Raw genomic sequence first — 26,185 nt, forward strand, 5'->3', positions numbered from 1 at the left:
CCCACAGCGCTGAAAGTGCAGCGGGGGCGGCCCTGGGCCCCCGCAGGACGGGGACAGCGCCCCCGAACAGCTCGCACCGGGATAGGGGTATCCCCCTAGGAGCACCTCGCCCTGGGACGGTGACCCACCCTGCCCCCCCATACACTCCTTCCCCAGCTCCTCTCTCCCCAGCACAGCCCGGAACAAGCCAACTTTTAGGACTAATTATTATTATTGTCATTTTAATCCTTAAACCCCGCATTTCCGCAATGGACCCCGAGCCGTGACGAGCACAGCGCTGGGGAGCAGCCCAGGGCCCAGCCTGGGTCCTGCCGGCTCCAGGAAGGTGCAGTTAAGTGCCTCAAGCACCCCCCATCACTCTGTGTGTGTCCCCTGGATGCTTGGACCGGGGTGTATCCACATCCCGCCTCGTGACCAGGGTCTCTGCTGCTGATGCTCTGGACCCACATTAGGGACAGAACCAGCAGCTCGTGAGGTTGCAATGGGGAAATTTGTGCCCTAAAACCAAGGTTTTGGGATGGGTGAGAAGGGGGTGACGCTGTGAGGGGCTCACCCCCCTCCAGCCATTCCAGGGATACTCAGACCCACGGATGGACAATTTATATGTGTATATATATATATAAAAAATAGATGTGCGTAGTTGTAGCGTTGATATTGATGGTTAAAACCAGGCACCAGGCGGGTCCTGCACGGTCCACGTGCAGCCTCCGTTCAGTTGAGGGGTGCCCCGAAGCTGCTGCGGTGCCGATCACATCACAGACTTCATCTCCCACTCCTGGAGGGCACCCGAGAGGGGCGGTTATCCCCCGGTGTCACGGGTGGTACCCGGCTCACCCCAGCTCTGCCCTCCCATAGGGCCCCGCCGGTACCTTTCTCTTCTGCAGCACATTTCCCCTCTCCACCATGAGCGGGGAGGGTGGTGACGGCCTCAGGGCGCTCCTGGCCGATGCCGTGCGCTTCAGCAGCGGCGTGAGGAACGAGCCCTGCTGCAAAAGTGGAGCGGAGAGAGGGCAACGCCTGCCCCCGGCCCCCCCTGCTCCCTGCATCCCCTGCCCTCCCCAGCGTCCCCACCTCGGAGCCAGCCGAGCCGCTGGTGGCAGCGATGCGGCCCTTCAGGGACGTGCCGATGGCCAGCAGGTTCATCTCGGAGCCAGCCTTCAGCCTGCCCTTCATGCGGCAGGCTCTCTCCAGCTGCCCCACCTTCTCCTCCAGCTTCGGGAAGGCTCTTTTCCCTGCAAGGACACGGTGGCACTGCCAAGCCCGGGCACCTCTCGACCCCATCAGCCTTGGGGAAGGACAAGGCCCACCCTGCACAGGAGCAGAGACCCTCTGCGGCCCTACCGATGAGGATATCCAGCCCATCCCGAGTTCCTTTCCTCTCAGGCAGCGTCAGGGTGCGCTGGGACTGGGAGAGATCCTTGCTCCAGAGATCGGAGCTCACCTTCACCCACTGCGGGCTGGCAGCCCTGCTCCGGAGAGCTGCTGCTGGTGCTGGGGAGGAAGGATGCCCAGGAGGAAGGATGCCCAGAAGGAAAGGCAGAGGAATCATGGCACAACACCGTGCTTGGGGGCACCTCAGCCTCCATCCCAGCACACGGGTCTGGGGTTCATGGGGGGGGCCCCTTGCGCCTGGCATGGAGCACCCAGGCCCTGCTCACCTGCATGCAGAGTGCTGCTGCAGGCACCCATGGGCAGCGCAGATACAGGTCTCCTGCGCTGCCCTTGCACTGCTCGGTCCAAGTTCTGCTGCTGTGGAAGGAAGCCGATGGGTGGTGGGAGCCCATCCCCTTCACCCTGGGGCCTGCTGCAGGGGCAAACGGTGGTTACCAGCTGCTGCAGCCGCTCCATGTTGGAGTAGAGATGCTTGGGAGCCTCAGCTGGTGGGAGCTGCCCGAAGGGATCATCCATGTAGGCGTTGGGTGTCGGGACACGGCGCTGGAGCAGCCCGCTGCAAGCAGGACAGGGGTCCCATTGTCACCTGCATCCCCATAACGGAGCAGGAGGGCTGGGATCCTGGCCGGTGCCCCCTTACCCTGCAGCAGGGCAGCTGCTGGCATTGCCCAGCCTGGGCTTCTCATCGTGGGGACTGTTGCTGGCTGGTTCAGCTCCTCCCCTGGCCTGCAGGGTCTTCAACCAGGCTTCCCTCTCCTCATCCGAACGCGTCTGGCGCGGGGCAGAGGGGCCAGGGTCAGCGGGGGCCGGGTGCGGGATGCGGGATGCGGCAGCGGCTGCTCACCTGCAGCAGGGCGAGCTCCCGGCCGCGCTGGGCGATGCGGATGCGGAGGCGCTGAGGGGAGCCGGTGGCGGTGCCGGGGGTCACCTCGCATCCCTCCAGGCGCAGGGCGCAGCCGGGGTGCTGGGCGCTGCCGGGCTCCGGGACCATGCGCAGGACTCCCTGCCGCACCGCGCACCACAGCCTCTGCCAGCGCCCGCGTAGCCGCACCGACAGGAACCCTGCGGGGGCATCCCCCCGTCAGCACCGAGCCAGAGACACCCCCGGCCCGCTGCCCTTCAGCATCGCACCTCCTTTGGCGTCTTCTCCAGCCCGCGGGCTGCGGGCATGGCTCTGCCGCGAGCAATCCTCCTCTTCCTCCTTGCCAGCCTGAGGATGATGATCCAAGGAGCCCCAATCCCTGCAGGCCTTAAGCACTCTCACCCCCACCCCATGGCAGTGAACCCCCCCCCTCCAGCATCAGACAGTGGGGATGGCGGGATGGGATTTGGGGTGAATTCTCTGCATCCCCCTTCCCATGCCTGGGTTTCCCATGGGAGAACAGGCAGCTCACCCTGCTGAGCCTGGAGGATGGTGGTGATGGGGTGCTGATAGATGCCAGCCCTCCCGGGGCATTGCTGCTGACCTCTTCAATCACCTACCAAAGGAGAAGGGGAGCACTGCACCCCCAAATGCCTGATCTCCATTGAACCATGCTCCAGGCAGCGTGGGGATGGATGGGGACATCCCCAGCCACCTCGGCAGCACCCCATGAGGCTGTGCCTCATTTCTCCCTGCCCACCCCTCCCTCCTGCCCATGCAGAGCTCTGCCAGGCTGCAACACCTCCAAACCTTCCTCCAGTCCTCAGCCTGCTGCCGGCTCTGGAAGCCGATGACGAGCACCTCTCCCGCTGTCCCCGTCACCTTCAGGGTGTGCGGCATCTTCCTGCCTTGCTTGGCCTTACAGGTGACGTGGCAGCCCCGCAGGTCCAGCTCCAGCACCGGCTGCGGGTCGGCGGCGTACCTGAAGCACTGCAGGGGCAGAGCGGAGCTCAGGGACCCGCCGGGCCCCATTCCCAGCCTTCACCCAGCCTCGCCGGCCGCTCACCAGCAGCACATGCTCGCGGACGATGAAGAGCTGCTTCGCCCACTGCCCCAGCCAGCGCTTCCTCCAGAGGAAGCCGCAGAGCTGCGCCTCGGGGCGCCCGCTGGGCTCAGCATCGCGGCCGGTGCCCGGCGGCCGCCGCAGGTAGTGGGCACGGTCCTTCACACCCTCCTCATCCTCCTCGTACGACTCGTAGTGGCTGCTGTCGGTGTCGGCACCGCCTGAGAGCCGGGCTGGCACCAGGGTGCTGGGTGTGTGCGGGTGACGGGGAGGGGATGCCTTGTGGTGCTCACCGGAGCAGCGGCTGGGACCGAGGGGTTCAGCATCTTCATAGGAGTCATCGGCTGGTGGGGACTGTGAGACACCAGGGACCTTGCTCTGGGGAAAAAAGGGGTGCTCCAAAGGTGGTGTCCCTGGGGGGAGCCACACGTCCCCAAAGGAGATGGCAGCAGCACTGGAGCCTTCCCAGCATGACCAGACCCCCGTGTGAGCAAGGTTGCAATGTGGGGTTGGTCACTGGGTGCCCATCTCCCATCACCATGCAGCCCCTCCACGCTTACCCCTCCGTGCGGGCTCAGGGTCCCGGTTGTGTGGCACTCACAGGTTCTTCCTCCTGTTGCATCCATCCTCCTGGCTCCTGGGGGGAAAGCAGCGTTGTGCGCGAGTTGAGGAGCCCGGAATCCTGGGAATGAGGGTCTGGAGGAGATGGGGTGTGGGTCAGAGCGTGGACTCACCAGGGCTGGGCTGGCCCTGTGGGGACGGTGAGAGGCAGCGCATGATCATGTACTCTGCATCTCCACGCTCACTCGAGGGGCTCTGCAGCCGCGACAGGAGCTCAGCCACCGACTTCTTCTTATCCCGAGCCACGGAGCTGAGGCTTTCCCGGTCCAGGATGAGCAGGAAGGACCGCAGGTCCGACAGCAGCTTGTCCAGGTCTGCAGGACACAGGGATGTGCCATCGACAGCCCACCGCAGCAGGGTGCAGGCAGGATGCTCATCAACGACAGGCGCTCTCCAGTGTGGGGCTGCGTGCTCTTGCTTCACACAATCCCACTATTGACCAGCCCAGGGTGCCGGGGGAGGATGAGGAAGGGGAACAGTGCCCCATGGTGATGAAGGATGCTCTGTTTGTGCTCACAGAGCGGGTTTGTTCCCGGCTGGGCGAGGGGAACCGGGGCCAGGGGCTGCACTGGGAAGCCCAATGTGCTGCTCCTCCATGTGGAGGAGGAGGAAGAGGGGGAGGAATAGCCTATGGGAGCAGCTGATGAAGGCCAGAAACGCTGAGCATTCCCAAGGGCAGGGAGCAGGGCTGGGACTCAGCGCTGGCTGGAGACCCCGACCCTGCTGTGCCAGGAAGGAGGGATGGAGTGGCACAAGGAGCTGCTTTGTGCTCCCTCACCCTGGGTGGGGAATATGGGATTCCCATGGGATGGGACAGCGCTGCCTCAGCCCCATGAGCCCCGAAGTAGGGAGAGACAGAGGGCGATGGGTTGAGGGCCCAGCCCCAATCAGTGCTAGCTCTGGGTCCCTTCAGGCGTGGGGAAATGTGGGGCAGAGCAGGACCTCGCACACCCATAGCCCTGGGCTGCTGCCCCAGGAGCAGGCAGATGCCCCCAGGGTCTCTGCCTGACCCCCAGCTCCTTCCTGCGAGCCTCCGGAAGCGGTTTGCATCACTGCACAGACCCGCTGCAAGCCCACTGCTCTCCCTGCTCCCGGCCTCCCCCTGCCAATTCCCAGCGGGAACAGGGACAGCCCCTCCCTGCGGGATGCGGGAGAAGCCCCTGTGGAGGTGCTGGCTTGGGGGAGCGCTGTCCCCCTCCCGGTGTCCCCAGCGAGGAGCACACACCCCTGCCCGGAGGGAGAGGAAACATCTGGCAGGAGGCTGAGCAATGCCGGAGCTGGGCCCAAACATCTGGATTTCCCTGGAAACGGGGGAAGGGGAGGGGGGAAACGGCTCCTTGGGGGGGTTGGGGGGGGGGGGGGCAGCTGGGCAGGGGTTGCCCCCCCCATGGGCAGGGACCGATGAGCACGGGGGGGGGGGGGGGGCACAGGCGCTGTCCCCCATGCCCGATGTGCCTGGTTCTTCCTCTCCCTCCCTTTCTCCTCTCCTCCACCCAGGCTGAATTCCTGGGCAATGACATCTGTGTCCACTCACCCCTCAGCCCTCCCTCCATCCTCTCCCCCAGCAGTGGGGCAGGGGCGCTGTGCCGGGCCCCCAGCCCGCTGTGGGGCAGGCAGGGGCTGCCCTCACCCCGGTATGACCCAGGGTGCCGAGGGAAGGCAGCCCCAACGAAAACCATCTGCAGGGAGGAAGGAAAACACCCCCCAAACACACAACCACCTCCTGGCAAAGCACCCGCTCCCATGGGAAGGGCCCAACCCCCTGGCATCCTCATCATCTGCGGAGGAAGAGGAGGAAGGCTGTCCAAAGGGATGCCATGCGAGCAGGGATGCCTGGGTGATGCCAGCACCCACAGGAGTCAGGGCTGGCATCTCTACCCTATGGCCAAGTACATTTTGCTCTGTGCAGTGAGGCTCAGCCCCACTCCCGTGGGGTGCAGCAGCTCAGGGGCACCCCAAGGCCCCGCTCCAGCACTCGGGGTGGCTCTGGCTCAACGTGGGATGAGTCAGAGGAGGAGGTTGGAGGCCCCAACTCCGGAGCTGCTCCTGGCCGCAGCGTGACCCATCATGTGGGGAGGCTCCAGGCCATGGCTGCTGCGCCCCCAGATCACCCCATGGAGGCTGCTGGCCCCCACTCCCCTGCCCTATGTTTGGGGGGACCCCAGCCCTGTCACCCACACCCTACCCCCTCCACCCCTTCCCTCCCCACAGCTCCACGCATATCCCCATCACCCTAACTCCCCCCTTTTCCTCCTTCCCGTGCACCCCCTTTCACCCCCCATTTACACACATTCACCCCCCATTTACACACATTCACCCCCCATTTACGCACATTCACCCCCCATTTACACACTCCCCCCCAGGACACCCTACCCAGCTTCACCTCTGCCTTCTCCTTCACCCCTTTGCAGGCTTTAAAGCCCCCCCGGCTCTTTGTGCCCCCCGTACCTCTCTGCCGGGCCATGGTGCGGATGCGCTCACATCGCGCACCGGGATCGGGACCGGGGCAGCGGGGACCCGGCTCGGCTCGCACACACCCTCCGGGTCCCCAGCACAGCCCGGGCAGGGCGGGGGGAAGGCGGGGAAGGGCTCCGCATCCTTCCCGGAGCACCATCGCCATCTGCAGGGAGCAGGGAAGGGGGAGAAGGCGAAAGCAAAGCACCGGAGCCGGATAAAGCCATTTCACCTTTAATTGTCAGCAAAAACTCACGCGGATTCTCCGACACCAGCGAAATCAAATTCTAACAGAACAGAAAGTGAATCACTGTAAGTCAGTCAGAAAACAACCCATATTTATATATATATTTATAGATATGTCGTTTGTAGCAGTGAAAGGCAAGTATGGGCGAGTGGTTCCCCGATAAATTACATTCTTTACATCCCAACAAGGTCTAGCGGCTGGAAAAGTGGCTGGAAACAGAAAACAGGGAGCGTGGGGGGATAGAGGGTGCAGGGGGCAGAGGGGTCCTGCCCAAAACGTGTGCCCAAAGGGGATGGGAGAGGTGTGAGAAGGGACGGTGCTGCCCGGTGCCATGGGGGGACCAGGCAGAGCTGCATCACCCCCTTGTCCTGCTGCATCCCCAGTGCGTCTCCTGCAGGTGGAGATGCAGCAGGAGGTTCCGTACCAGGACCCCAGCTCTGCCACCCCCTGCCCCATCCCACCGTGCTCCACATCACCAGCACCCACCGGTGCGGTGCTGGGCAGGGTCTGGCAGCGTGTGTGTCCCGGCACAGGAGGAGTGATGGTAAAGAGGGTCTGGAGCGGGGCAGGGTGGGATGCCAGCCTGGCATTGCCGGGAGCACATGGGTCTGGCAGTGAGTCGCCCCCCCAGGCTCTTCCCAAGTCTTGGGGTGAAAGTGTGGGGGGCAAAGGGGCTGGAGGCACTGGGGGGGGGGAGCCCAATGGAGCTGACACATCCTGGGCAAAACCAGAGCCAGGCACTGCCCTGCCAGCGTGCCCGGGGGCAGAAATAGGGGGCACAAAGCACAGAGAGCCCCCCAGACCTCCCCTCCGGGCTGAACCGTGCCTGCTCCAGGACAGCCCCCAGCCCCATCGCCCCGCAGGGAGCCCCCCGAGCCCTTATCCCGCTATCCCGCGGGGGGGTGTGGGTGTGGGGAAGGGGTTGATGGAGACGGGAAGTGGGGGGGGGGTCCTAATAAAAACCGGCTGAGAGCCCTAAAGCGGTCACAGGGCACGACACGGGCTGAGCGCTGGGCCAGGCGGGCTCCGGAGGGGAAGGAGGGCTCAGAAGAGGAGGCAGGGCTCAGAAGAGGAAGGCTTTCTTCTTGAGCTCGTTGCGCTTCCACAGGGCCAGTTTGCTGAACTCCTCGGGGGGCATCTCGAAGACCCGCAGGAAATCCTCAGGGGAGAGGTGACGCTGTGCAGGGGGAGAGGAGGAGGATGATGGGGTGAAGGGTCCCCCCCTCCTGTGGGTGCCCCCCCCAGAGGCCAGCTCAGCCCCTACCTCCAGCCTGGTCCTGTCCACGCCGGGGGGCAGCTTCACACGGCCTCTGTTTGTCACCATCAGCATCTCATAGGGGTAGATCTGCAGGATGGGGGGGATGTCAGACTCCTTCCACAGTCCACCTCCCCCAAACCCAAGGCTCTAAGACCCCCCCCGTACCCCCTCATGTCCCCAAGCCCCACTCACCTTTTGCTCCAGCATGCTGGGCAGGGAATTGCCTCTATCCATGCGTCCACGCTGGCCATTCTGGGGGGGGGGACAAACCTGGTGTCAGACCTCCCCAAAGGGCTGGACTTTCCCACCTGAACTGAAGCCAAGGTGATGGGCTCCAGCCTGGGGACTGGAAACCCAACCTTTCCCCTCCCAGCTCTCCCCTTTCCCCTGGGACACACCCTGGGGTGTCCATGTCCCCCCTGTGTACATCACCCTCTCACTGGGTCTCCATCAGCATCCGGATGAGCGCTTACCTGCAGGCCTGGAAAACACAGAGGAGAAGGACTCAGCCCCGGCCCTCCCCCGCTGTGTCCCCCCCCCGGGTGATGCCGAGCCCCAAGCAGTGGTTTTCCACCCTCCGCAGAGCCCCAGCATCCCTCATCCCGTGGGACATCTCCCACACCCCCTGATGCTCACCAGGGCTGCTCTTCTCGCTGCCTGCTGAGCTGAACTCTGCCGACTGCAGCTGGAAGGGGACAGGACGGGATCAGGGTGATGCCACCCAGAGCCCATCCGTGGAGGTGCAGCACGGGAGCTGCGCGCACTCACCCGGGTGAGGGTGCTCCTGCCAGAGGCGGGCAGCGAGGAGCTCTTGCAGCCCCCCGTGTGCAGAGCTGCAAGAGAACAGGAGATCGCAGAGGTGCAGGCAGGGCTGTGGGGCCTGGCAGGGTGCAGGCAGCCCCAGGGGGGGCTGTGGGAAGAGCATCATCCCACTTACATGTGTGGAAAGGCGTCCGGTCCGGCAGCGAGCGGGTTTTCCTCCGGATGGGAAGCGATTTCTCCATCTCCTCCTTCAGGATCAGCTTCCCGAGGTTGGAGGTGATCTAGGGGCAAAGGGGCACGGGCGGGGGGGCAATGTCAGCACAGCCCCAGCCTCTCACAGGGCACCCACCCGGTTGTCCTTGCCTCTCACCTTGCTCAGCTCCTGCCTCTGGAGCTCCCGCAGGTTCTTCATCTCCTCTGTCAGGTCCTCCTCTTCCTCCTCCCCTCTCTTGGAGGCCATCCTCCTCCTCCACTCTGTCTCTGCGGGGAGATGGGATGTTATACCCATCCTCAGCATCCCCATGGAGACTTTGGGGGGGGATACAGGCCCAGGTGCAGCCCATTCCCTTCCCTATCCCTGCTCCCCACCTACCCACTACAGCCAGGGATGGGGGGCATGGCCAGTAGTCGGTCTCGATCTTGGCAGGCTGGTTGGGATCCGGGGGCTGCGCCGCAGGGAACTTGGAGGATTCAATGATCAGATCCTCTATGAGATGCTTCCCATGGTGGGCGCTGGAGTGGTGCTCTGCGGGGCACAAGGAGGGTCAGGCAGCGCCCATGGGTGCTCCATCCCGTGGCACAGACCCCCCCCAGCTCACCTTTCTGCCTGTAGATTGGAGGCTTCTTGTATATGTTGAGCTCTGTTGTGTCGGTCTCTGCAAGGAAAAAGGGGGTTTGGGGCCAGGAATAGAATCATGGAATCCCAGCCTGGTTTGGGTTGGAAGGGACCTCGGAGCTCCTCCAGCTCCAACCCCTGCCACGGGCAGGGACCCCTTCCACTGGAGCAGGGTGCTCCAAGCCCCTGTGTCCAACCTGGCCTTGAGCACTGCCAGGGATGGGGCAGCCACAGCTTCTCTGGGCACCCTGTGCCAGCGCCTCAGCACCCTCCCAGGGAAGAGCTTCTGCCTGAGAGCTCATCTCAGTCTCCCCTCGGGCAGGTTAAAGCCATTCCCCTTGGCCTGTCCCTATATTCCTTACATCCCAAAGCCCCTCTCCAGGTTTCCTGCAGCCCCTTCAGGCCCCGGAGCTGCTCTCAGGTCTCCCCTTCAGGAGCCTTCTCTTCCCCAGGCTGCCCCAGCCCATCTCTCTCAGCCTGGCCCCGAGGGGCTCACCAGGACCCCCTGGGTCTCTCTGTGTGTCCCGGTGCCGGGGCTCGTACCGGGTCTGTGGAAGTGCTGCACGCTGCTGCGGGCCGAGCTGCCGCCCTGGCGCGAGGGGGGCTGTGGGGTGCTGCTGGGGGTCCGGCTCTCCAGCCATTCCCGGATGACCTGCGGGCGGGGGGTGGGGGGGTGGGTGGTAATTCAGCATCACCCCCTCCTTGGAGCCCCCCGTCCACCCCAACGTGTCAGTACTCACCTCCGGAGACGGAGGAGGAGAGATGGATTTGGGAGACAGGGAGCGCTGCGGAGAGCAAGCAGTGATTTATTCCAGCCATCTGCCCTATGGGACCCCACTATCGGGGGGGGGTCCATACCCTGACCCCCCAGAACAACCTGGGACCCCCTCACCTCTCGGCTCCGGGGCAGCTCCACGTGCTCCATGAGCGAATAGGTGAAATGGGGTTCATAGATCATCAGGTCGGGGCGCTCAATGTCCAGGATCGCTTTATCCTTAGGGATGGCAGCCAGGTCCTTGTAGCCCAGAACCTCGTTGTCCATTTTGGCCTGGAAAAAGAAAAGCGCCTTTGTTTTTTGGGTGCAGAAAGGGAATATCGGGATTAGCGTCCTCTGGGGATGAGGAGGAGGGTTTGGGGACGACCCCGACCCACGGATGGAGGTGGGTTTCCTCTTACCACGATGCTGGAGGGTGATCCGGGAACGCTGGACCCACGGGAGGAGCAGACACTCCCAGGGGAGGTCAGTGGTTGCTGGAAGGAGAAGGGGAGATGCTGGCAAACCTCATCTTTGGCAAGGCCAGCCCAGGAAGGGGCTCAGGGTCATGGTCAGGACCCTGGGGCATGGCAGAGGGGGCCCGGGGACGCCCCTGTGCCCCATGGACCTCAGTGCTCCGGGGCAAAACGTCCTTGGGGATGGGCGCTGGGGTCTCCTTTGCTCCAGCGTTGTGGTTCAGGGCAGGGGACACCCGAGAGGTGACAGTGGCTCGGGCCAGGACACGTTGCCACTAGATGGTGCTGCCAGGCTGGGCTGGGAGGAGGAGGAGGAGGAGGAAGGCAGGGCCCTGCTAACAGCACCCCATGGTGATGCTGCTGCTGTCCTTGGCCACCAGCCCCTGTGTGCCTTCCTTAAATGAAGGGCTTCCCATTGCCTGCATGCACCCAGCACTCTGCCCATGGTCCCCAGCACCCTGTCCATGGTCCCCAGCACTCTGCCCATGGTCCCCAGCACCCTGCCCATGGTCCCCAAGCGCCTTTCCTGTGCCCCCCCCCCTTTACCTTCTGCTGTCTTTCCATTCAGCTGTGGGCTGGAGGGGTTGTGTCAGTCACAGGGTCCTGCAAGACAAGAGCCGAGATTCTGGGGTGCTCCCAGGGTGCACAAGGAGCACCCCAGGGTGAGGTGGCCCAGGGCAGTGGGGCTGGGCAGAGAACACCAAACCCAAACGTGTACCCAGGGCCGGCTGACAAAGGATGCCAGCACTCACCGCTGCCTCTGTGGCTCCACATCCCTCTGGGTGCTCGGGTGCTGCCTCTGCAGGGGAGACAAGAGAGAGGTGACACCGGCTTTAGAGGATGACAGCGGTGGGAAGCCCAACCTTGTCCCTGCCACCCCGGTGGCTGCTGACGAGGGCTGGCAAGCGGAGCAGGGGGAATGAAGCCCTTTGTCCATTAGCAGCGAGTGGCCTCCAGAAGGCTCCAGCGGCGGCTGCGGGACGTTGTGCTGAGCCCTCGCTGTGCTCTGGGCCCACAATGCCCCACACAAAGGGGAAAATTCCCCATTCTCCTCCACGCTTCTCCTCTGGGAGGGGAACAACCTCGTGCAATCCAGGCGACAACAACAACAGCAGCGTGGAGCCCGGGGTGCAGCACTGGGGAGATGCCACCACCCCTGGGGACCCCAAGCCACTGTCCCCCTGGTCTACAGCTCCCAGCAGGGGCACAGAGCCCATCCAGTGGGATGCAGCAATGGAGAAGCATCAGGCGTGACCACGCCTGGAGCATCCTCCAGCGCAGCACAAGGTACCACCATCACTCTCTCCTCTGAGGGCTGAGCCGGGATGGGGAGGCTCTGTTGGCAGCTGGAGCTGCTCTGGGCTGGCATCGTGGAATCAACTCAGGTGGAAAAGACCTTTAAGCTCATCAAGTCCAACCACTTCCCAGCACTGCCAAGGCCACCACTAACCCATGGCACCGAGGGTTACACTGTGAACACTTGCAGGGATGGTGACTCCAGCACTGCCCTCACCCATCCTTTGAGACCACCCTGACATAAACACCCCCCTGCTCACACCCATTCCCAGCACCTGCCGAGGCTCCCCGGGACCTGACAGGGACAGGCACCGTGGCAGCACCGTACCAGGAGCTCACACTCCCGGCAGCAGCGCCAGGGCAGCCCCTTGCTTCCAGCTCACACCCCATGGAGCGCGCTGGCGGTGGGGACACCGTGGTGGTGCCGAGCGGATGGATGAGACAGCAAAGAGCGGGAGCAGAGGAAGCGGCTGGAGGGCGGGCGCGGGGACGGGTGGATGCGGATGCTGGTGGGGAGGAAAACAAGCGGAGCGAGGGACACCTGCCACGACCCAGCCAGGAGCGCTGTCTGAGGGGTGCCAGGGCTGCACGGAGCGCGGACACTGCTCCCCCCCCGCCTGGGGACACGGGGACCCGTTATCTGTCACCCGCAGGGAGCCCCCGCCCCGATGGCAGCCGCCCTCCCCATGGCAACCTCTCCAATCTCGCTGGCAGGGTCCCCACACGCTCTCCTGCTCGCCAAGATAAGGCCGGCGCGGAGCGTGTTTGGGATTTTCCTGGTCGGGAGGGTGGTGGGCGGGGGGTGGGAACACCGTGCTCCCGCCCCCCCCCCCCCCCCCCCCCCCCGGGTGATGCTGAGGGTACCCACGGAGCTTGGCTGGCTGGAGTGAGGAGAGGAAGGAGATGCAGGGAGAGAGGAAGAGCGCTGGAGGAAGGATGGATGGAGGGACAGACGTGCCGGGGGGGGGCTCTCTGGGCTCCAGCACAGCCCGTGGTGACGCTGCAGCGGGAAGAGGCCAGTTCCCTCCTCCCCACCCCGAGGAAATCCGGATTTGACTTTCCACAGCAGCCAAAGCCATCAGCGCCGGGCTCCGGGGCCAGGCTGCACGCCCCCCCCTCGCTGGGGGGGCACTGAGCAGGGACCCCCGGCCTTCCTCCCCGCTCCTCCTCCTCCCCGCTGCCCGCCTTGCCCCCCTGTGCTCCCGCAGCTTCCCCGGCTCCCTGCCAGCAGTGGGGGGGGAGGACACTGTGGGGTCACAAGTGCCTTGAACAGACGGTTCCCGACAGCGCTGGGAGCAGCGTCCAGTGCCTTCAGCCCAGCCCCGGCCTCCTCCTCCTCCTCCTCCACCACCTCCCAACGCAACCCCGAACCAGACACACGGAGCATCCTCCCCACGCCGGGGAAACCGAGGCACGGCCGCACACGGGGCCCCGCCGGGAGCTCGGGGGCGCTGGTGGGAGCCCGCGTGTCCCCGCGCCGCGTGTCCCCGGTGGCCGCTCCTCCTTTGTCCTGTTTCTCGTCCTTTCCCTCCCCATCGGAGCAGCACCCGGCTATTGACAGCCCATTGCTTCCGTGCCACTGCGCGAGGGATGCAGCAGTGGCCTTAAAAGCCACCAGCTGCCAGCTCCAGGGCCCTGGGATTTTTCCATCCCGCAGGGAATAACGTGCACCCTGCCCCTGTCCCCTCCCAGGGACACAGGGATGCTCCATGCCTCAGCTTCCCTGGGTAGAGGGGGGGATAGGAGCAACCCGCCCACCCCATCCTGCAGGTGCTGGAGATGATGGGGGCATTACCACCTCCTTCAGCTACTCCACTCCTCCCATCCTGGGCTAACTCAGCCACTCTCCTTGCTCCCATCCCTATAGGAGCCTATGAATCCCCCCCAGAAGTGGCCCTACAGATCCTGGGTGATGGGGTCCCTCCCCAGCCCCCCTGCCCCGATGGCCACACCGCAGCCTGCTCTGGGCAGTGGCTCACGTGGCACATAATCTGGGATTAAAGCGGGATTAGCCTGCTCATCCCACATGCAGAGGGGCCAGAGGGACCCACTGGGGGCTCCCAGTGTGGGGCTGATGATGCCGACAGCCACAGAGGGGCTCCTGCACCGACCAGTTTGGGGTGCGGGGTCCCTCAGTACCCCAATGCTGTGTGTGGGGCCCAGCAGTTGGGCACCCGCCTGGCAGGATGTGGGGCAGTGGGATGTGGTTATGGGGCTACCTGCAGCCGAGGTGGCAGCTGGTGGCCCAGGTCTACCTGGGACAGGCTGGTTTAACCCTGCCTACCCACAGCCGGAGCTGACCCCCATGGCTCCATCCATGGCCAAGAGCTGGGGGCCAGGCACTGACCCCCATTTCTCCCCCAGGTAACCCCCCGATGCTCCATGGCAATGGAGCGATGGGAATTTGGCTTCTGCCTTTGCTGTGTGTCTGGATTTGGGCAGAGGAGCGAGGGCAGGGAGGGTGTCCAAAACCCTGTGGCCATGGTGAGACCTCAAAGGCCACAGCCCCAGCATAGGGAGAATCAAACCCTTTCACAGCCTGAGCTTGGGGAGAGCGGGATGCGGGTGTCCCCCTCCTAGAACCAGCACTGAGACCCCACAAACTCACTCCACAAGTGGGGCTGGGAACGGCTGCCCTCCTCCCTTGGGATACCCGGTGCCGATGGCAATGCCCCCAAGGAAGGAAGACAGGAGGATGTCCCTGCTCTGCCGGGGGGTGTCCCGCCATGCAGTGGGGTGCTGCTGAGGAGGGGACACGGGTGGGAGCCTTGGGAGGGTACCTGCGGGTCACCCGTGTCCCCATGTCACCGCCCTTCCCATTCCTACCGTGCCTTGTCCCCCCCCGGCAAGGGAATCTGGCTGTGCAGGGCCGGTGTGGGGAGGGGGCACGGAGGAAAAGGGAGAGGAGGAAAAAGGGGTGGGGGAGAAAAGGGAGAAACAAGGCCTGGGGCTGTCCCCACCCCCCGGGAACGAGCAGCAAAGGACGGGAGAGCAAACGGACGGGACAGCAAAGGTCGGCCGATGCCATCCCCGATAAACAGCCCCCCCCAGGTGTCCCCTCTCCATGTCCCCCTCCTGCCCCTCTCCTCATGGAGCCGCGCAAGGGCCACGCCACTCACCTAGCGCCGGGGACGCCGCGTACCTCCAGCCATGGGGAGCGGCGGGGGGGCCGCCCTTGGCTTCCTGTACTCGTTTGGCCACCAAATTCCACCGTAGGTCGCCCTGGCCCCGGCCCAGGCACCGCTGCGGCATCCGGGAGCGGGAGCCGCAGTTGAGCCTATCTCCTGCCGCCAGCGCCCTCCCGCAGCCCCGATAACGGCGCTGGGTGCCAGGGCGGGTGGATGCGCAGGGCTGGGTGGGTGCTGCCGCCGCTCCCCACCTCTGCTGCTGGCTCAGTCCCTTTCCCAACAAGGAGAGAATTAGCCGGCATCATGACGAAGCAGTATTCGCTCCCGCCGCCGCTCGCTCCCGCGGCACAAAGGGAGGAAAACAGACACCGACCCTGATTGCCCAGCGCTGACCGCTGTCAGGAAGAGCCTGGATGGTGCTGGGGGGGGGGGGCAGCTCCCCCTTCTCCATCCCCTGCTGCAGTCTGGGGATGGTGTCCCCTGTTCCCCACACACTGATTGGGGTTTCGGCACCCACAGTGCTGAGCAACCCATGGTACATGGGAGCGGGGGGGTGAGGGTGGCCCCATCCCCATCTGCATTTGGGGTGATGCTAGGGTGGCACCCACCCCTGGAGGGGGGACACGGCAGGGATTTCAGCCCAGGGGTGTGGAGCATCAGCTAAAAATCAAGTCCTGACCTCTGCAGATGCTGAACTGGCCCTGGGTGCTGCCAGGGAGAGCCTGGAGCTGGGTAGGGGGGAGAGATGCTGCCTGCACATCCCGAGCCCCCCACGTCCCCGGGGGTGGCGGCCCTGCGTTGGTGCTGCAGCACCGGGAGCTGGTGTCTATTCCCGGCTCTGTGTGGGAGAGATGCCTGGTGACAGCAGCTCTGCTTCTGGGTCCTCTCCCTGCTGCAGTGATTGATGCTATTTGCTGCCTCAGTTTCCTTTCTGGTTCAAGCAAGGGCTGCTGGAACCCCTGGACCCACATCTGGGGGATGCACATCTGGCGGATGTATGACTGGCAATGCACATCTGGAGGGATACCCGCCCAGGGATGCACATTTGGGGGAGGGGGGATGCACACCCAGGAATGCGTGGGGAGGGGACGTGGAGAAAAAAGGGGGATACTGGAGGGATACACACACAGGGTGAACATCCTGGGGGGGATGAACACTCCGGCGGATGCACATCTTGGTGGGGGATTGCCCTTTAGTGCCAGGGCCAGCCTGGCTCGCTGGACCAAGAGCATCATGGCCTCAGCTCTGAGATGCTGCTGCACCCCCCAACTGAAGGGGCTCCTCCAGCCCCAGCCCCACCAGCTACCCCCTGGGGCCATGTTCATGAATAACCACGGCTGCGGCTGCCTCCCCGCTGTAACCCAGTTTCTCAAGCATGAAGACGACCGCGGCGGCTGCTACATGCACCCGGAGCTGCTCCTGAACCAGCCACGGCACCCACCGTGGGCTCAGCCCCCTGCACCGTGATCCCAGCACCCAGGGGTGCCCAGAGGGAAGGAGGAGTTTGGGAACACACTCATCCTGTGCTAGCCGGGCCCCACACACCCTCGTGTGCACCCACCGAAAGCCAAGCCCAGGCATGCTCACCAATCCCCTCCCAGTGCTCACCAGCCCCACAGGGTCACCCCTCATCCCAGTGATGCCCTTCAAAGGCAGCTGCCAGAGGGGCTGCTGGGGGCCCAGGACGTGGGGACAAGAGGGTCGCAGGGCCCTACCTTCAAGGAAGCCCATGGCCCGCTGCAGGCAGGGCTGCCTGTCCGCCGGGAGCCATGCCTGCGCCGAGCATCCCCTCCCCTGCGCCGCACCGCACGTTGCTACAGCGACCGCCTCCCGCCGCAACCGGCTGGAGCCGAGCGAAGGAGGATGTGCAGGAGCCTCCTTCGGCCTCAGCGAGAGATGGAGGAGGTGTAGGGGCATCCTTCAGCCTCACCGAGCAATGGAGGGTGCGCAGGAGCACCCTTCAGCCTCACTGAGCAATAGAGGAGGTGTTAGGAGCATCCTTCATCCTCATTGAGCAAAGGAGGATGTGCAGGAGCAGTCTTTGGTCTCAGTGAGTGATGGAGGAGGAGTAAAGGCATCCTTCACCCTTATTAAGTGATGGAGATGTAGGAGCATCCTTCACCCTTAAGTGATGGAGGAGGTGTGGGACCATCCTTCATCCCCATTAAGCAAAGGAAGAGGTGTAGGAGCATCCTTTGGCCTCCCCACCCTGAGGGATAAGGCTGATAAGACCCTCTACAAGGCAGCTGCCTGACCCAAAATTGCCCCTGCTGCTGCACTACGGGACCACTGGGCTTCATCCCAGAGAACCCTGGTGACAGCAGCCCATGTCCCAGGGGACCCTGGGCCCTGCCACCCCTGTGATGCCCCCCAGGAGCCCTGAGCCAGTGAGGACCATGGGGCTGGGGATGGCAGCAGGCTGGTCCCCATCCCCGCTGCAGTGGGGTGACTGCTCTGGGGAGCTGCCCCTGAGCATCCCAGCCCCCCGCAGCATCCCACGGGAGAGCAAAGCCTTGGGAAAGGCGGGACACCCTCCAGTGCACTTTCTGCACAGACATTGCTGTCCCCACCTCCGCCCCCTGCCCCGGGTCTCACCTCAGAAAACAAGAAAGCAGCAGCGTGAGGGGTTGGTTTTCTTCTTCCTCCCCGGCCATAATTAAAAAGGAGTCACCCTTCCGAGCCCTTTCTATCCCGGGAGGTCGAGAAGAAAGAGAGGGGAGGAAGGGGAAAACCCTGAAAGAAAAGAGAGGAAGGGCTCGGGAAGGAGAAGAGGAGAGGGGGGAGAGAAAGGGACGGGGAAAAATTAAAGCGGAGATCACACAAAGGGCCCTCCTCTACCTTTGAAGCTTTGGCTAAACCGGGGAGGGGGCGGCGGGGGCAGGGAGGGTCCGGACCCTGTCGGCTCCTTTCTCAAAGCTTTCTCCTTTCAAGAATGTCTCGAATTCCTGCAGGAACAAGGAGCGGGGGCTGCGGGGCCGAAGGAAATGGGGGGGGGGTGGAATTACCCCGGCTCCTGGGCTAATTCCCGCCCGCAACACCTGGGCAGCAGCGCCGGGCATTGTTCGGCTCTAATTGCCGGCTCTCGCGTTTCTCGCTGCTTTAAAGCTCCATTGAACTCAAACTGTTATAATTTTCTCCCTGCTTTACCCCCCCCCCCCCCCCCCGCCCAGCTGTGTCCCGTCACCCCCGTCCCCCGTCCCCCCCGCTTTGTGCTGCCGGCGCTTTGAGGGGCTGGGTGAGCCCCGGTTAAGGGATTACATCCTCCCCGCGGCCCGGCCGCCACCTCCCGGGGCATTGTCAGACGGGAAGGTAATTACAGGGGGCGGGTGGGACGGGGCGGGCTGGGGGGGGGGCAGTCTGAGCAGTGGGCCGTGTGGGGTGGGCAAGCTGCTGGCCCCGGGACAAGGGAGCAGCGGGTACCACATTGGGTACCATTCTGAGGGTGATGCTCTAGGGGGGGACCAGTGGGTACCATGCCAGGAGTGATGCTCTGCTCACCAGGATGCAGTGGGTACCACACTGGATATCAGGTCAAGGGTGATGCTCTGGGGAGAGCAGTAGGTACCGCGCTGACTGCAGCAGGTACTGTGCTGAGGGTGATACTCCGAGGGGGAACAGCAGGTGCCACACTAGGAACCACACTGAGGGCGATGCCCTGCTCACCAGGATGCAGCAGACACCCCAAAGACCCAACTGAGGGGGGTCACAGAGAAGGATGGGGACACAGGGAGACCCCTCCAGCAGCCACCTTCATTTTTTGCCATGCAGCCCCTGGCCCTGAGCACTGGGGAGCTGCACAAAGCCTGTGACAAAACTTCGGCATGGGAAGGAAAATGCCCCCAGGCCCCATCAGTCTAAACAGTCTTTTATTCACCTCAGGGTTTCCTCCTTTGCACAAATCACCTCCAAAGTCTAACGGTTTAGGCCTAAAACTGACTTGTAAAAGGAAAGAGCAGAACTTAGGAACACACAAAACCCATCAAAATTAGAAATAACCTAAAAGTTGTTTCTCTTTGGCCAGTAGAGCCTGCTGGGCACCATGCACAGCCCCACACCGCCATCATCCCAGTGCCTCTGGAGAGGGCACAGACCCCTCCGATAAATAACACAGAGACCCCATGGCCATGGCAAGACAAGTGCTGGCCTCAGGCTCTGCATGAAGCACCTCTTGCCTCCCCTCCAGAGCTGCACAGACAGACAGAGAGACCATCACCTCCCCAGCACCAGGCCCTGCCACCTCTCACAGCGACGGCCACAACATCCTGCTGACCCAAGGGATAAAGATGGGATTTCCATCGCTGTCGTCTTGTGACCCTGTCCATCCGTGGCACAGAAACGCTGGGTCCATGGCGGACAGGAACATGTCCATTGGTCCTAATCCTTGGTGGCCTGGGGATGAGTTTCTGAGGGGGTGCCAAGGGATGTGGGCAAAGGCACTGGGTGGTGAACGCGGGTACCACAGGATGCTCCAGGGATGGGGAGACCCCAGTGCAGGGCTACAGCCACCAATGGCCCATTCCAAGAGGAGTGTAAAAATAGAGCATCTTTGGGGGAGCGGGGGGGGACCGGGGTCTGTGAGGGCGAGGAGGGGGATGCGGGACTGGGGCTTCACGTGCGGGCGCGGGGGGCGCGGGTGCGGTGCGTGGGGGAGGACGAGCCCACGAACTCGAACTGCTTCTGGCGCTCGGCGTTGGGGAAGGGCAGCTGCCCCCGGTAGAGGCGCTTGATGAAGTGAGCCTCGCGCTGGTTCTGCCGGCTGCGGGAGGCCTTGCGGGGCCGGCCCCGGCGCGTGAAGGCCATGAACCAGCCCTCGTAGCGCGCGTTCTGGAAGGCCGTGTAGTTGTTCTCCAGCACGATCTCCGTGAAGATGCAGTCCTTGCTCTTGCCGTTAGGCTGTGGGGAGGAGGAGGAGGGTGCTTAGTGCCTGCAGGGGTGAGGGCGGGGGCTTGGGGTTGGGATGCAGAAGCCTGGGCCCCACCTCTGCCACCACACAGCCCACCCCATCCATGCACCAGGACCAGCACCCCGGGGCTTCTCCTTACAGGAGCCAGGCTGAGCTGCATGGTGCTGAGCGAGAAGGGGGACTGGAAGCATCCAGAGCCGTGCTCCTGCTCCGGCTCAGCCCCCGTGACTGGGGACACTGGCCGAGCATCCCCCTCCAGCCCCTCAGTGGGTGTCCGGGCTGAGCCATGGGGATGGAGGCATGCAGAGGGTGAGCAGGGGGGGCAGGACTCACTTTCCCAATGAGCTTGCCCCGCTTGCTCATGCAGATGTACTTCTCACTCTCGGCCCCCTTGATGCGGACGCGGCTCCCGAAGGTGTCCGTCTCCACAATGAGCTTGGCTGTGAACAAGGGGAGCAACAGGGATTGTGTCCCATGGGGGCTGTGGTACACCCCTTGAGCTACCACTCCCTACCCCCTCCATGCCCCTGCCTTTATCTCACCCCCAGCATCCCTCCCAGCCCATCGGCTGTGGGGCCAAAAGGATGCTGAGCCCCTGCAGCCCGGGATGCTCCCCAGCCATGATGCTGAAGAGCCTTTTGTTAAAACCCAACAGACTCAAACCAGGCGTTTGATGAAGGCGCCGGTGACAGCATCAGCCCCTTCATCCCCCCCAGCACATCCACATTGTCACCATTCAATGGGCTCTCCAGGGCCAGACTGAGTCCAGCGCCTAGTGGGTTAATGATCCTCATCCTCATTGTTTGTCTACAACACACAAGTGGCTGCAAAGGCTGGGACCTGACACTGAAACCAATGACCCGGTGGGTCCTGCATTCTTGAGCTGGCAGGGAAGGACCTGGGAAGGTGGGAATGGTCCTCACTGGTCACCAGGCTTTAAAACACCTTTCCCAAAGCTTTCAGATGCCTCTGGGGGGCTGTGATGCCCATCAATGAGGTGTCAGGGCTGGAGGTGCCCAGAAAACCCTATGGGGAAAGGTGGTGGGCTTTGAGAGATGGCTATGGCTGGACTTGATGAACTTAAAGGTCTTTTCCAACTTAGTTGATTCTATGGTTCTGGGTGGGCTCTGCCCATGCTGCCCTCCACGTGTGGATATTTAGGAGGCTGATGCCAGGATCGGGTGATTCTCCACCAGGAAAAATCCATCCCATGCTGGGGAGAGATTAGAAAGCAAAAGTGCTGAATACGGAGCTTATAAACACTGTGTGGGACCGGAGAGATGCCTCAGTTGGGAGGCTTCAGGGCCAGGGCTGGCTGGTTGGGAGCTGTGCTCACACCGGGGTTCTCGGGGGGGGTATGAAAGCAGCAGGAGCAACCAAACCTCCCCCCTGTTCCCCAGCCCTTCTCTGGTCCTCACCAAACTTGTTGCCGTCCTCGGCGGTGGCGGTGATGCGCTTGCCGGTGACCTGGACGTGCTTGCCGCTGGTCCGGCTGTAGAGCTGGTACTCCCTGACCTGGCGGCGGCTCAGCTGGTCGCTCACGGCGCCCTGGTCCCTCACGTACTGGTTAAAATTAGGAGACGGTTGATTCTGCCCCTTTGTTTACAAAGGGAAAAACAAAATCAATTTGCTTTGGAGAGCGGATGCGAGGGGCGGGAGAACCGGGACACGGGGCTGCACCCACCGCTACGGGTGAGGGACAGCCCCCGGCCACCGCCGGCCTTGGAGCAGTGAGCAGGGCACTGGGGAGATGCTTTGGACCCCAGGGTGATGGGCACGGAGCACAGGGAGAGGCAGAGAACTCGCATTGCATCCCCTGGATGAGGAGGATGCAGAGGCTCACGGGGAAGGATGCACTCCTGGTGTGCTCCCTCGGGAGCAGGGCTGAGCTGCTGCCCGGCCATATCAGGAGAGCTGGGAATGGTTTGGCTTGGGCGGGATCTTAAAGCTCATCCAGTCCCTAACCCCTGCCATGGGCACTCAGCAGCACCTCCTGCTCCGGCAGCACCCTCTGCTCGCAGGCAGGCACTGAGGACAGGCTGGGATGCAAGAGCTTGTGGATCCCTCATTGGGATTGAGGCCCACCTAAAGCCAGGCAGGGTACCCAAGGGATGGAGCCGTCCCCTCCCAGCCCACCCTGGGCATGCACCCGCAGAACAGAGTAAACCACCTCAAGGACCTGGCATCACTTACGCCAACCGGGCAGCACAAGCACATGAGGGCAATTATGATAAGCAGCAGATGATTGCTGCAGATGAGCTGGGGGGGGGGGGGGGTGTTAGTGCTGGTGCTCAGCCCCCAGCCCCACTTCAGACCCCAACCATGCATATTTCAAGAGAAAACCTGGTTTAATCCTATGGGAATTGGGACTTGGGGCAGCCAAGCCAAGGAACATCAACCCCAGCCTGAAAACCAGCTCCCAAAGGAGCTCTGGGCAGGCAATGGACTCCAGTGGTGAACATCTCCTGCTGCTTCCCTGGAGCTCATCCCATGGGGAGTATTTGGGGTCTGGCTGCCTGGTTTGGGGGGCACAACATCCCTCGGGTGCGTGGACCCGGTGCCCTGCATCCCAGTGCTGCAGCATCCCCGTGCTGGGCAGGGGGATCCAGCCCTGGCTCCTCTCACAAATAGGGAGCAGAGGGATGGGGGGCACTGCCTGACACACCACAGCCCCCCACACCCCCCACCTTTGTGTGTGCCTGGGGACTCATTTCCTGCCAGGATCTACTTTAAAGCCTTTGGGGCTGGCCAAGGAGGGGGCTGGGGGGAGCTCTCCATCAAAGGCGGTTCCTTCCCCTCTTGTTTCCAAAGGAATAGGAGTGTTCACCTCGGGAAAAAGAAGGCAAACAGCAAAGAAAGAGGGTCCCGAGGCTCTTAGGGCTGCTGGGGGGGTTGTTCGGGCACTGGAGCAGAGGGTGCTCGTATGGAACAGTGCATTTTAATAGCCGCTGCCTTTCTAAAGCACACAAAAAGGGATGAAGCAGCCTAAGGGGGGGGGGAAGGAGGGGGGTGTCAAACCTCACAACACCCACTGCTGGGGGGACCAATCCCTGCTCTGCCCCATTAACCCCCTCGGCAGCAGCTCAGCATCAGCCAGGGCAGAGCCGGGTCCTGGAGGCTCGAGGGTGATGGACTTGGCATGTCCTGCCCTGAGCAAGGATCCGCCCTGGGAAAGCTTCCCCATTGACCTCATCCCAGCCTCTGGAGGATGGGAAACGGGACAGCTCCAGGCTCTGGATACCCCTGTGTCAACCCGCTGCAGCCCAGAGGCCAGGCTGATGGGCACAGCGAACCCCACTGGGGATACAACAGCATCCCTCCCCTGGCTGGAAGCTGAGACCCACTTGAGGTGGGCATGCAGTGGGAAAGCCACCCACTAAAGCCAAGGCCATCCCAAAGGAATGTCCCCATTCCCCAAGGGTTAGCTCAGGGGATGGCAGAGCTGGTGCCTTCACCCGGCCCGGCGCTGCTGTGTGCCACGGGGTTAGTAAAACATCCACCTACCTGCGTCTGACAGGAGAACATGAGGAGCTGGAAACATCTGAGACAAAGAGAGAGGGAGAGAACAGGGCGCTTGGCTCGGGTCAGTTGTTTTCTTTCTCCCCCCTTCCCACCACAAGGAATTGCTGTGGTCAAGGACAAATTCCCGCTAGACCCGGGTCTCAGGGGACTGCGACCGGCAGCGCGGGGCTTACATGGAGAGGTTCTGCAGGCTGATGGGCTGCATGGTGCTCCTCGAAGCCCCCCGGGCACGGCATGAAACGGTGTCCGCAAGCCTCAGAGCCTCCCTCCCCACCGGCGCATCCCCAGGGTGCAGCCGGTCCCCTCCTTCCTCCGGCGGCCGAGGACAGAGCCGGGTGAGAGCCAGGCACCAGTAGAGCAGCAGCGGGGATGGAGCATGGGGCAGGAGCTAAAGCCGGGTCCTCTCCTCCTCCAGCCCCGGGGCTTCCTACACCTCGGGGGCATCCAGATCCGTCCTGTCCCCTTCGTCCCAGCCCCATCAGCGGCCCGGCCCCGGCTTAGTCCCTGGTTCGCATCTCCCTGCGGCAGCGCTAACGGGAGAAGCGGCTGCGGGCAGGGCAGGGCTGCCCACGGTCAAGGGTGGGCTCCATGGAGCTGCCAGCGCCCTCCTGCTCCCAGCCTGGTGCTGGGAGCTGCACCAAGGGGCAGCCTTTAAAGGTGGGGAGAGCCCGGGCGAAGAGGGGCCGGGCCTGCCCCGGGAGGCAGCAGCAGCTCCGGAGCAGAAAGGAGGATCAGGAGGATCCCACCTCGCAGGGGTCAGGCGGGAGGAGGGGACACGGTAGGAGTGTCCCCATGGCCGGGGGGGGCAAAGCCCCCGTCTCACCCCACAGACGGGGAGATGCCGGGTTTGGGATGCGCTGGGGCCCGGTGATGGTGCCATCCCCTGATGCAGGGAGAGATGCCCTGGCACCGAGGACGCCTCTTGTCAACTTCCTCGCCCCGAGGTGCCAAGCATTTAACCAGCTGGTTCAGTGCGGGGGCTCTGGGGACCCCACTGCCTCCCACAGCTCCCCCCTTCCTGCTCTCACCCCACCGGGTATCTTCTCCCCACCGGGAGCAGGGGCTGAGCATGCTCCACACTCCGTTTGCTGGGTCAGGGAGGTGCAAAGTGCATTATAAATACCCCAGCAGGGAGCTGGGGTGGTGCCTTGGGGGGTAAAACACGTCCGTGGGGTGGCCCTTAGGGGGTACATGAGGAGTTTAGTGTGGACACCGCTTGCCCCCATGCTTGTAGCCTCAGTTTCCCCATCAGTGCAAAGCAGGGCATTGGGGCCCATGAGGAAGGACGGTGGGGATCAGCAAGACACCCATCCGCAGGAGGGCAGCGGCCTGATTCAGTGCTAACGACCCCAATTAGACCTCCCCTGCTGCCTTCTCACCTCCAGGGCCAGGAGTTCAGCCCAAAGCACAGCTTAGGCTCCAGACCCACAACCGTGGCACCCCCAAACTCAGGGGCCCCCTTCCACCCGCATGGGGACATGCAAACATCCCAGTCCCAGGGCTCAGCATCCCCTGGTGGGGCACGGGGCAGGGCCGGGGCTCAGCGCCTCCAGCCATGGGGATGATGGATGGCCACGGAGCCGTCATCACCCCTGACGTGCCCCCCCCCGGGCTGGGGCAGGGGTCCTGTGGAGCTGTCAGCGCAGCAGCAGGGAGGGGGGCCTGTGCAAGCAGCCCCTGCAGGGCGAGGGGAGGCTGAAGGGATGAAGGGACAGGGCCAGCGGTGCCTGTCACAGCCTCCTGTCCTGCGTGTGGCCTCAAAGGCCAGAGCCCATGGGGAACAGGCCCTCGCCCCCCTCCCCATCCCAGCAGCCCAAAGGGGGCAGGCCCAGCCCCACATTCCCCCCCCCCCTCCTGCCCCACACCTGGAGCAGACCAAAGCCTTTGTGGTGGCTCAGCTTCTCTCTCAGAGCCAATCTGGGACCCAGCAGCCCCCCCAGACCCTCCACCAATACCTGCTGCCTCCGGCCCACGCCAGGTCAATGGGTTATAATCATCTCCCTGCTGCTCTGTAATCCCCTTTTGTCTCCTATTCACAAGCACCTCTTGTTGCCCTGCACAGGACAGGGGTAGGGGGGCTGCTGCCGGCCCCCCAGCCCCAGGGGAAGGATGCTCCAGGGTGGGCAGCAGGCACAGAGCTCCTTGAAGGCCCTGGCAGGGATGGAGGATGCTCCCATGGCCCCCACAGCCCCTCCGTCCCCAGAACGGAGCCAGCGGCGCAAAACAGCATTTGTTGGGCAGGGGCAACCCAAAAGCAGCAGCATTCAGGGCTCCTCTGCGGCTGGAAGCGAAGGAGAAGGCCCCGTGCGAGTCCCTGACCCTGCTTTAGGGCTGGGGAGGATCCAGCCCAACTCAAACAGGGGCACACACGGGTCCCCTCCCAGCCCTGCAGGGACCCTCACACCCACCCCACTGCCCCACACCCGGTACCTGGATGGGCTCTGACACAGCTCCTGCTGCTTCTTTGCTGCTGGTTTCCTGCCCCGGCTGGCTCCTCGCCCTGGCAGGGATGGGGCTGAATGTGGGAGCCTGCAGCCCAAAGAGCCCCCAACCCTACATTTCCCCCCTCCCATCACCCCCTTTCCCTCCCAGCTGTGGGCAATGAGCATTAA

General features: G+C 63.5%; 3 protein-coding genes across 10 annotated transcripts; all 3 read right to left on the bottom strand.

The window, feature by feature from the left end:
• Nucleotides 1-215: 215 nt before the first annotated feature.
• Nucleotides 216-6,606, bottom strand: LOC130600917 (actin filament-associated protein 1-like 2). 6 transcript variants are annotated; one of them, XM_057412609.1, is made up of 15 exons: nucleotides 6,387-6,606; nucleotides 4,052-4,252; nucleotides 3,878-3,954; nucleotides 3,611-3,695; nucleotides 3,321-3,538; nucleotides 3,065-3,244; nucleotides 2,787-2,870; nucleotides 2,524-2,602; nucleotides 2,237-2,454; nucleotides 2,033-2,163; nucleotides 1,828-1,948; nucleotides 1,659-1,749; nucleotides 1,072-1,491; nucleotides 870-986; nucleotides 216-775 (listed from the first exon to the last, which is right to left on the bottom strand). In XM_057412609.1, the coding sequence occupies exons 1-15, from the start codon at nucleotides 6,556-6,558 to the stop codon at nucleotides 600-602; spliced, it is 2,370 nt and encodes a 789-aa protein (XP_057268592.1). In that variant the 5' UTR covers nucleotides 6,559-6,606; the 3' UTR covers nucleotides 216-599. The 6 variants fall into 6 exon arrangements, with proteins under 6 accessions (XP_057268592.1, XP_057268591.1, XP_057268590.1 ...); XM_057412610.1 differs by having other exon boundaries at nucleotides 607-775; nucleotides 870-983; nucleotides 1,072-1,232; nucleotides 1,342-1,491; nucleotides 3,321-3,695; XM_057412608.1 differs by having other exon boundaries at nucleotides 1,659-1,746; nucleotides 3,321-3,695.
• Nucleotides 6,607-6,610: 4 nt separating this feature from the next.
• DMTN (dematin actin binding protein) lies at nucleotides 6,611-17,065 on the bottom strand. 3 transcript variants are annotated; one of them, XM_057412613.1, is made up of 18 exons: nucleotides 15,140-15,423; nucleotides 11,477-11,523; nucleotides 11,271-11,327; nucleotides 10,877-11,022; nucleotides 10,671-10,745; nucleotides 10,387-10,542; nucleotides 10,235-10,279; nucleotides 10,038-10,146; nucleotides 9,478-9,534; nucleotides 9,252-9,404; nucleotides 9,030-9,139; nucleotides 8,835-8,940; nucleotides 8,666-8,730; nucleotides 8,534-8,582; nucleotides 8,371-8,378; nucleotides 8,090-8,149; nucleotides 7,904-7,984; nucleotides 6,611-7,816 (listed from the first exon to the last, which is right to left on the bottom strand). In XM_057412613.1, exons 6-18 carry the CDS (start codon nucleotides 10,534-10,536, stop codon nucleotides 7,703-7,705), a joined length of 1,107 nt encoding a protein of 368 aa, XP_057268596.1. In that variant the 5' UTR covers nucleotides 10,537-10,542; nucleotides 10,671-10,745; nucleotides 10,877-11,022; nucleotides 11,271-11,327; nucleotides 11,477-11,523; nucleotides 15,140-15,423; the 3' UTR covers nucleotides 6,611-7,702. The 3 variants fall into 3 exon arrangements, 2 of the variants coding, with proteins under 2 accessions (XP_057268596.1, XP_057268595.1); XM_057412612.1 differs by lacking the exon at nucleotides 10,877-11,022 and having other exon boundaries at nucleotides 15,140-15,421; XR_008972549.1 differs by lacking the exons at nucleotides 8,371-8,378; nucleotides 10,877-11,022; nucleotides 15,140-15,423 and adding an exon at nucleotides 16,864-17,065 and having other exon boundaries at nucleotides 7,760-7,816.
• A 2,691-nt stretch (nucleotides 17,066-19,756) lies between these two features.
• FGF17 (fibroblast growth factor 17) lies at nucleotides 19,757-24,441 on the bottom strand. Its single transcript, XM_057412620.1, has 5 exons — nucleotides 23,747-24,441; nucleotides 23,556-23,592; nucleotides 21,470-21,647; nucleotides 20,385-20,491; nucleotides 19,757-20,041 (listed from the first exon to the last, which is right to left on the bottom strand). Exons 1-5 carry the CDS (start codon nucleotides 23,776-23,778, stop codon nucleotides 19,757-19,759), a joined length of 639 nt encoding a protein of 212 aa, XP_057268603.1. The 5' UTR covers nucleotides 23,779-24,441.
• Nucleotides 24,442-26,185: the final 1,744 nt, after the last annotated feature.

Source organism: Pezoporus wallicus, unplaced genomic scaffold (genome assembly GCF_028554395.1).
Source record: "Pezoporus wallicus isolate ANWC-B61680 ecotype Strahan unplaced genomic scaffold, APGP_CSIRO_Pwel_v1 contig_13296, whole genome shotgun sequence".
Lineage (NCBI taxonomy): Eukaryota > Metazoa > Chordata > Aves > Psittaciformes > Psittacidae > Pezoporus > Pezoporus wallicus.

Bases quoted from the DNA above. Each gene is read 5' to 3' on its own strand.
- LOC130600917 (XM_057412606.1), bottom strand. From the start codon at position 6,558: ATGGCGATGGTGCTCCGGGAAGGATGCGGAGCCCTTCCCCGCCTTCCC. The intron at 2,603-2,786 runs GTGAGCTGCCTG...CATCATCCTCAG, and splicing joins CATCCTCCAGGCTCAGCAGG to GCTGGCAAGGAGGAAGAGGA. The intron at 2,455-2,523 runs GTGCGATGCTGA...ATGCCCCCGCAG, and splicing joins TGGAGAAGACGCCAAAGGAG to GGTTCCTGTCGGTGCGGCTA.
- DMTN (XM_057412612.1), bottom strand. The intron at 8,941-9,029 runs GTGAGAGGCAAG...CTTTGCCCCTAG, and splicing joins AGAGGCAGGAGCTGAGCAAG to ATCACCTCCAACCTCGGGAA. The intron at 8,731-8,834 runs GTAAGTGGGATG...GTTCTCTTGCAG, and splicing joins CCGGACGCCTTTCCACACAT to CTCTGCACACGGGGGGCTGC.
- FGF17 (XM_057412620.1), bottom strand. From the start codon at position 23,778: ATGCAGCCCATCAGCCTGCAGAACCTCTCCAT. The intron at 21,648-23,555 runs GTAGGTGGATGT...TTGTAAACAAAG, and splicing joins TGTTCTCCTGTCAGACGCAG to GGGCAGAATCAACCGTCTCC. The intron at 20,042-20,384 runs GTGAGTCCTGCC...TCCTCCCCACAG, and splicing joins GGGGCAAGCTCATTGGGAAA to CCTAACGGCAAGAGCAAGGA.